Source organism: Plodia interpunctella, chromosome 19, assembly GCF_027563975.2.
Source record: "Plodia interpunctella isolate USDA-ARS_2022_Savannah chromosome 19, ilPloInte3.2, whole genome shotgun sequence".
NCBI classification, from domain to species: domain Eukaryota; kingdom Metazoa; phylum Arthropoda; class Insecta; order Lepidoptera; family Pyralidae; genus Plodia; species Plodia interpunctella.
The window spans coordinates 72,300-81,600 of NC_071312.1; the positions used below are offsets into that span (position 1 = coordinate 72,300).

Genomic DNA, 9,301 nt, shown 5'->3' on the forward strand with positions numbered 1-9,301 from the left:
CGTCCACCCAAACGGGGGCGCCGTACATCGCCATACTCCGGCACACGCCGGAGTACAGCTTCCGTACAGCGTCGCTGGGCCCACCCAGATTGGGCAGGAGTCGGCCCAGCGACGCAGCCGTCCTGACGATCCTTTGCCCCAGCTCTCGGAAGTGGGGGACAAAGGACCATCTCCCGTCGAGGATGAGGCCCAGGTATTTCATCTGGGCACTCACCCTCAACTCCTCATGACCCACCTGGAGGCGCGCCCCTGGGGGAGGTCCTCGCGTCCGGGCCCCGCGGAAGAGGAGGACTTCGGTCTTATCCAGTCGGACCCGAAGCCCCAGCCTCTCTATGCGGCCGACCAAAAGGGCGAGGCCCGTTTCGGCCAGCCGCGCCGCCTCACCGAAGTTCGCACCCCGGGACGTGAAGAGAGTGTCATCCGCATAGCAGATGACACCCGTCCCGGGGGGAAGCCGGCACCGCAGGACCCAATCGTATGTGATGTCCCACAGGATAGGGCCGAGAATCGACCCCTGTGGCACACCGCATCCGACGCTCCGCCGAACCATACGACCCGCCCCGTCCTCGTACAGGACAACACGATCCTCCAGGTACACCCCCAACAGCCGCCGCAGGTACGAGGGCACCCCAAAGTACCGGAGTGCCTCCCGTATTACACTGTGCGGGATGCTGTTGAAGGCGTTGGCGACGTCTAAAGACGTCGCCAGGGTCACATCGCCTTCTCGATCCGCCTCCTCCGTCACCGACCGCAGACGCCTGAGGGCGTCGATGGTGGACCTCTTGGCCCGGAATCCGTACTGCACGTCAGAGAGACGCGGTCCCGGGCCTTCCTCCACATGCCGAACGAGGCGAGAGGCCACAACGCTCTCTAGGGCCTTCCCAGCCTCGCTCAGCAGGACCAGAGGTCGCACCGCCGAAGCCGAGTCCAAGGGCCGGCTCCCCTTCGGAATAAGGCAGAGCCGGCCCTCCTTCCATAATTTCGGGAACTGCCCCTCTCGCAGACAGCGGTTTAGCAGCCCCCGAAACTCCTCCCCGAGGTGCACGAGAATCAGCGCAAGCACTTTCCCGTGCACCCCGTCTGGACCCGGTGCCCTCTTCCTTGTCTGGAGGCGGTCGAGGACCACCTCCATTTCGACGTCGGTGACGGGAGGCGGATCCGCCTCCATCTCTTCTCCCTCCGCGTCAGGCGGCTGTCGGGCCATCCTCGGAGGAGAAAACCCTCGCGGATTGCCGGGGAATAGATCCCCGACAATCTCCCCCAGCAGAGCTGGCTGGAGGGTCTCCGTTAGCGGGGTCGCCTGTGGGCGCAATTTGTCTCGCGCCCACTTATACGGCCGGCCCCATGGGTCTCTTTCGATACCCTCCACCAGCTCCTCGAAGGCTTCCTCCTTGGCCCGACCGATGGCCAGCTGCAGCTCCTTGCGATTTTCCACATACACCGCATACAGCTGACCATCCCTCTCCTCGTCCCGGGGACTGCGCCGCCTGCTTCGACTATAGGCCCTTCGGGCCGCGTTGCAGGCGACGCGAAGGGCGGCAATCTCCGCCGACCACCAATAGACCGCCCGCCTAGGGGGGGCTCGACCTACGCTTGGCATGGCCGCCCGGCACACCACTGTGAAAGCGTCGCCGAGACGGTCAGCCGCGTCGTCCACCCCCATTCCGTCTAGAGGCGGGAGGCTCCAGCGGCCGACGATGGCCGCCTCTTCCGCCAGCTCCCGGTCAAGCCGCGTAAGGGCCCAGCGCGGGAACCGGCTGCGCACCCGGGACGATGATGCCGCCTGACATTGGGGGGCGGCCGACACCTCGAACCGAATATACAAGTGGTCCGAGAGTGTCTCCACCCCCCCTTCCACCCTCCAGTCCGACACGGAGCGCGCGGCGGAGGGGGTGGCGAACGTCAGGTCCACCACCGATCCGCCCGTCCGTCGCACGCACGTGTGGGCTGTCCCCCTGTTTAGGAGAGACAGCCCCGCGGCCAGCGCCCACTCTTCCACCTTTCGCCCCTTGGGCTCCGTGGCCGGGTTCCCCCACGCCGTTGATTTGGCGTTGAAGTCACCGGCCACGAAGACCTTTAGGGGCGCTAACCGCCTTATCTCCGGCCCCAGAGCATCCAAGAACCGCTCCAGGGCCGGCAAATCCCGGTTCGGGGAGAAGTAAACACCAATTATGGCGTACTCTCCCCGAACCGCCACCACAAAGCCGTTCCCTCTCTTCTTAATCGCGAGGGGAGGGGCGGCACCAGGCCTAGTCACGATGGCCACGAGGCCATCCAGATCCCCCGCCCAGTGGGGCAGGGAGGGAACCGCGTACGGCTCCGCGACCACCGCGACATCCAGATCCCACTCCGCCATGGATTGCAGGAGGAGGTCCTGCGCCCTAGCGGAGTGGTTGAGGTTGGCCTGGAGGAAGGTGACCCCCATCACTCCTCCATTTGGCCGACTGGCGCCTCCCCTTGCCTTCCCTCGCGCGGAGGAGGGGACGGCCCTTTCCCTCGGATCGGGGGTGGGTTGCAGGCCCTACCCCCCATCACGTGGCCCGCCGGCTTGCCGGCGTCGCGGCATACCGCGCAGCGGGGCTCCGCTGTGCAGGAGGCGGACAAATGTCCTGCCTCCCCGCACCTATAGCAGAGCCGGCTGCGGTCCGTCTGCGAGGGGCACAGCGATGCGGTGTGCCCCTTCCCCATGCACTTGTAGCAGTGCATGGGGCGCGCCTCCAGGTGCCGGAGCTGCACTCGACTCCAGCCTACCGTGAGGCTGCCCGCCTCGATCAGCTTTTTAGCCGTCGTGACCGGGCAGCGCATCAGGGCAGAGCCAGAGCCCCGCCAGTCTGAGCGGATTTCACCCACCCAGACCTGGTCCTCCGTGCAGCTCCCGGCTTGCGCGACCGCAGCCTTTATCCGCTGCGCCGTTGCCGCATCATTCAGGCCCGTCACGCGGAAGTCCGCGGTTTTGACGGGCCTGGAAACGTCCGCGACGCCGGAAAGGGCCGCCTTCAAGGCCGATGCAAGCGCATCTGCCTTGTCTGAGTTGGAAGGGCCAGAGACCTCGATTAGCCTCGCCCCGGTCGCACTCGGGCGAATCCGAAGCGAGCCGATTCCTAGCCCCTCCAGGCTCACCGCCTGCTCGGCCTTGAGGAGGGCGGAGCTGTATGTGGCCCCTTTTTGCGCTGCCTCCGGCTGTAACTTGAGAATTACAGCCGAGGAGCTAGGGGCCGACAGCTTGGCCGCCCTCGCTGGCGCCGCCCTGGGGGGTGCCTTGGGCGCCGTTGCAGTGGCCTTTGTTGGGGCCGCCGCCGGTCGCTCCGCAGGTTTGGGCTGGGACTTCTTTCCCACGCCCTTCCCCTTCCCCCTCCTCCCCCGGACTTCGACCCAGGGGAGCTCCGGGCATTCGTCGACCACAGCTGTTGAGGTCGACGGCCCGAAGGGCCCCCACTCTGTCACTCCCCCAGCACCTACCCCCTTACAACCCCGCCTCTCAGAGGCCGGGCGTGCAGGGGCCCGAACCTCCAACTCCACCACCGGCTGCTCAAGCCGCGGCGCCGGACCCAGACCGGAGGCCTGATCAATGGCCGTCCTTGCAGCCCTCGCCACCTCGGAGTTGTCACCCGCCAGAGGTGGACGAGTGGCACTCCGAGGACACCCAGCCAGTCCTAACGCTGCCAGACGGCCATCAATCAATCTGGCCATCCTCTGCTCCAGCTCATCCTCCACTGGAGCAGCCTGCCGCTGCACCGTCCGCGCAGCCTGAGCAGCCTCACGGCGAGCCTCCTCGAACCCCCGGCGGAGCGCAGCGACCTCAGCCTTCATAATGGCCACCTCCCTTTGGAGGCGACCATTATCGGCCTTAAGGCGTCGAACTTCGTCCGACTCGCTGCGCGCCACCAGGGTGTCCACGATATCCCTGATATCCGAGGAGGCCCGCATAATTTTGGAGTTAAAGCCCCCCTTGAGGGCGGCAGTCTTTCCGACGAGGCTGGTTATTATACCCAGCCTCTCCACCGCAGTGGCCATGAGTCCATCAGCACCCATGGCCCCAAAGTCCCGCGCATCAATGGGGGCCACCACCACATCATCGTCCCCACCACTCGGGGGTCCTCCCCTCCGGAAGGCCCGAGCCCCTAGAGAGGCCGAGAAGGAAGCCTCGGCATCCTCCTCTTGACTCCTCCTCGCTTCAGCCCGGGCCCTCGTCAGGTGCGAGGCACCCCGGGCCTTGCCCCTCTTCGCCACTGACTGTGCCCGTGGCACACCGACCTCAGTGTCGGTGCCGGAACCAGTCGCCACCTCAGAATAGAGGCGCTTGTTGCCCAGCACCGACTCCGACAGCGAGGTGATGGAGCCCGCACTTCCCATCAGGCTCCCCATCCTCTTTTGGCCCACAGCGAGGCCACTCCCGTCCGTTTCCTCCCCAGCGGAATGTTCAGACCCTGAACATTCCATTTCCCCCCTTCCCTTTGTTTGGCCCTGAGAAGGGCCTTTTGGGTGGCCCTGAGAAGGGCCTTTTGGGTAGCCCTGAGAAGGGCCTTTTGGGTGGCCCTGAGAAGGGCCTTTTGGGTGGCCCTGAGAAGGGCCTTTTGGGTGGCCCTGAGAAGGGCCTTTTTTCAGGAAACGCCCGCGGGCGTCCCTCAAGGTTTGGTCATTAGATGACATTCTTCACAATTGCAAATTGCTCCTTCTGCACAGTGCACTTTAGCCGTCGGCCTAACCACTCCGTTACGGTGGTTAGGACGCGACGTTGCCCGGGGAACGCGACGTGGACGCAAGCACTGTGGGGTGGTTCCCCTCCAACCTAACCTAACCTAACCTTTTTTTTTTTTTTTTTTTTTTTTGTTTTCGCAGGGGAATGCATTTACGCACTGAGTGTGGGACTCCTGGGCAGCTAATCGGCCCAGACTACCCACTAAACCCCTGCGGATGCCATCGGCCGCTTTACAAAGAGGCGCCTCGGATCTAACTAGCACAAGGCGCCTCAGCGACTGGCCGGTCTCTTTCACCAGAGACCGGACTCTCCACTCTCAGGGGCCCTCCGACATCTGGAGGACCCCTGCCGCCGGGTGGGACCTCTGTCCCACCGATTCAGGGGGGGCGCCCGCAGGCGCGCCCCCAACCACCAAGGCGAGCCGCACGCCATCCAGTCCGGAAGCAGACCGGAGGCAGCGGCTCTCCGTCTTATTCGGCCGCAGAGGATAGGGACAGCGGCGCACCGTAATACCGGCAGTCCTCCTCCTCTGCGGCCCCACCGACCACCATGTCTGCGCCATGGCCGCGCCTCATTCGGCCGCAGAGGATAGGGACAGCGGCGCACCGTAATACCGGCAGTCCTCCTCCTCTGCGGCCCCACCGACCACCATGTCTGCGCCATGGCCGCGCCTGGTCGCGGAGGATAGGGAGAGCGGCGCACCGTAATACCAACCCCTCCTCTTCCCCCGCGACCCCTACCACGGCTGTAAGAGTAGAGGGCTTAGCCCCCTTCTCTCACAGCCACTGAGCCAATTGGCTCTCCAACCTGGGTTACCCGACATGGGTAACCCACCACCAGTTGCCAGGACATTTGCCAACGGCTAACAAGACCCCTAAACGGGGAGTTATTAACCGTCGCCCAGGGTGCACCAGCCCAATAACTTGTCAGCCGCCGCTATCACCGAATCAAAGATCAAGTGACAGAAGCAAACCTTCAAATCATCGAGCCAACGTGGAGGTTTCCTGACAGTAGCACCCCAACCTAACCTAACCTTTTTTTTTTTTTTTTTGTTTTCGCAGGGGAATGCATTTACGCACTGAGTGTGGGACTCCTGGGCAGCTAATCGGCCCAGACTACCCACTAAACCCCTGCGGATGCCATCGGCCGCTTTACAAAGAGGCGCCTCGGATCTAACTAGCACAAGGCGCCTCAGCGACTGGCCGGTCTCTATCACCAGAGACCGGACTCTCCACTCTCAGGGGCCCTCCGATATCTGGAGGACCCCTGCCGCCGGGTGGGACCCTTGTCCCACCGATTCAGGGGGGCGCCCGCAGGCGCGCCCCCAACCACCAAGGCGAGCCGCACGCCATCCAGTCCGGAAGCAGACCGGAGGCAGCGGCTCTCCGTCTTATTCGGCCGCAGAGGATAGGGACAGCGGCGCACCGTAATACCGGCAGTCCTCCTCCTCTGCGGCCCCACCGACCACCATGCCTGCGCCATGGCCGCGCCTCATTCGGCCGCAGAGGATAGGGACAGCGGCGCACCGTAATACCGGCAGTCCTCCTCCTCTGCGGCCCCACCGATCACCATGTTTGCGCCATGGCCGCGCCTGGTCGCGGAGGATAGGGAGAGCGGCGCACCGTAATACCAACCCCTCCTCTTCCCCCGCGACCCCTACCACGGCTGTAAGAGTAGAGGGCTTAGCCCTCTTCTCTCACAGCCACTGAGCCAATTGGCTCTCCAACCTGGGTTACCCGACATGGGTAACCCACCACCAGTTGCCAGGACATTTGCCAACGGCTAACAAGACCCCTAAACGGGGAGTTATTAACCGTCGCCCAGGGTGCACCAGCCCAATAACTTGTCAGCCGCCGCTATCACCGAATCAAAGATCAAGTGACAGAAGCAAACCTTCAAATCATCGAGCCAACGTGGAGGTTTCCTGACAGTAGCACCCCAACCTAACCTAACCTTTTTTTTTTTTTTTTTTTTTTTTTTTTTTTTTTTTTTTTTTTTTTTTTTTTTGTTTTCGCAGGGGAATGCATTTACGCACTGAGTGTGGGACTCCTGGGCCGCTATCCAGCCCAGACTACCCACTAAACCCCTGCGGGTGCCATCGGCCGCTTTACAGGGAGGCGCCTCGGATCTATCTAACACAAGACGCCTCAGCGACTGGCCGGTCTCTTTCGCCAGAGACCGGACTCACCATTCTCAGGGGCCCACCGACACCTGGTGGACCCCTGCCGTCGGGTGGGACTAGTCCCACCGATTTAGGGGGGCGCCTGCAGGCGCGCAAGGTAGCGCCTGCGTCGCGCCCCCGTCCGCCTTCTGCGGATCGGCTCCGCGAGGGGGTGGTCCTCGCGGTTCCTTTCCTCGGCCTCCCTCTGTGACATAACAGTCTCACAGAAGGAGGCCACTGCCGCCCAGGCTCCGTCACTCCCGAGCATCGCATTGACGACACTCGGGAGCGACAGATCCACTCCACCGAGCACTGCCACCAGATCGTGGCGCTGCCGACTCCACCTGGGACACTGCTCTAGAACATGTTGAGCAGTGTCCCGAGCCTCGCCACAATCGTGGCAGACCGGCTCGGTCTCCCGCTGGGCCACGCGGTGCAGGTACTCACCGAAGCAGCCATGCCCGGTGAGCACCTGCGTCATGCGGAAGGTGAGAGGCTTGCGCCGCCTCAACATCCATCTCTCCAGGACCTGGCGCAGGGCCTCCACTGTGCGTACACCGTACGTTGCCCGCGCCAGGTCTGCCTCCCACCTCCGCATGAGTTCCGCTTGCCCTCGCAAGCGGACCCGCCGGACCATCTCAGGCGAGGGGTGCTCGCCGATTTCCCTCCTGTTCGCCACAAAGTGGTAAACCTCGGCGAGCACCTCCGCCACCAACTCCCACGGCGGGTCGCCCGCGAGGGCTGTGGCCGCAGCGTACGCCACGGTACGGTACCCCCGTATCGCCCTTACCGCGATCACCTTCTGCGCCTGCCGGAGAAGGCGCTTATTCTCCGCGGCAAGGGCGTCCACCCAAACGGGGGCGCCGTACATCGCCATACTCCGGCACACGCCGGAGTACAGCTTCCGTACAGCGTCGCTGGGCCCACCCAGATTGGGCAGGAGTCGGCCCAGCGACGCAGCCGTCCTGACGATCCTTTGCCCCAGCTCTCGGAAGTGGGGGACAAAGGACCATCTCCCGTCGAGGATGAGGCCCAGGTATTTCATCTGGGCACTCACCCTCAACTCCTCATGACCCACCTGGAGGCGCGCCCCTGGGGGAGGTCCTCGCGTCCGGGCCCCGCGGAAGAGGAGGACTTCGGTCTTATCCAGTCGGACCCGAAGCCCCAGCCTCTCTATGCGGCCGACCAAAAGGGCGAGGCCCGTTTCGGCTAGCCGCGCCGCCTCACCGAAATTCGCACCCCGGGACGTGAAGAGAGTGTCATCCGCATAGCAGATGACACCCGTCCCGGGGGGAAGCCGGCACCGCAGGACCCAATCGTATGCGATGTCCCACAGGATAGGGCCGAGAATCGACCCCTGCGGGACACCGCACCCGACGCCCCGCCGGACCATTTGACCTCCCCTGTCCTCGTACAGGACGACCCGCTCCTCCAGGTACGCCCCCAACAGCCCCCGCAGGTACGAGGGCACTCCGAAGTACCGGAGCGCCTCCCGTATTACACAGTGCGGGATACTGTTGAAGGCGTTGGCGATGTCTAACGACGTCGCCAGGGTCACCTCGCCTTCTCGATCCGCCTCCTCCGTCACCGACCGCAGACGCCTGAGGGCGTCGATGGTGGACCTCTTGGCCCGGAATCCGTACTGCACGTCAGAGAGACGCGGTCCCGGGCCTTCCTCCACATGCCGAACGAGGCGAGAGGCCACAACACTCTCTAGGGCCTTCCCAGCCTCGCTCAGCAGGACCAGAGGTCGCACCGCCGAAGCCGAGTCCAAGGGCCGGCTCCCCTTCGGAATAAGGCAGAGCCGGCCCTTCTTCCATAATTTCGGGAACTGCCCCTCTCGCAGACAGCGGTTGAGCAGCCCCCGAAACTCCTCCCCGAGGTGCACGAGAATCAGCGCAAGCACTTTCCCGTGCACCCCGTCTGGACCCGGTGCCCTCTTCCTTGTCTGGAGGCGGTCGAGGACCACCTCCATTTCGACGTCGGTGACGGGAGGCGGATCCGCCTCCACCTCTTCTCCCTCCGCGTCAGGCGGCTGTCGGGCCATCCTCGGAGGAGAAAACCCTCGCGGATTGCCGGGGAATAGATCCCCGACAATCTCCCCCAGCAGAGCTGGCTGAAGGGTCTCCGTTAGCGGGGTCGCCTGTGGGCGCAATTTGTCTCGCGCCCACTTATACGGCCGGCCCCATGGGTCTCTTTCGATACCCTCCACCAGCTCCTCGAAGGCTTCCTCCTTGGCCCGACCGATGGCCAGCTGCAGCTCCTTACGGTTTTCCACATACACCGCATACAGCTGACCATCCCTCTCCTCGTCCCGGGGACTGCGCCGCCTGCTTCGACTATAGGCCCTTCGGGCCGCGTTGCAGGCGACGCGAAGGGCGGCAATCTCCGCCGACCACCAATAGACCGCCCGCCTAGGGGGGGCTCGACCTACGCTTGGC

General features: G+C 64.1%; 1 protein-coding gene across 1 annotated transcript; it reads right to left on the reverse strand.

The window, feature by feature from the left end:
* Nucleotides 1-1,909: 1,909 nt before the first annotated feature.
* LOC128678423 (uncharacterized) lies at nucleotides 1,910-2,425 on the reverse strand (the record flags this gene model as incomplete). Its single annotated transcript, XM_053759969.1, has 1 exon — nucleotides 1,910-2,425. A coding segment is annotated over exon 1 (516 nt), but the record flags the coding sequence as incomplete, so codon positions are not given.
* Between the last annotated feature and the right edge of the window lie 6,876 nt (nucleotides 2,426-9,301).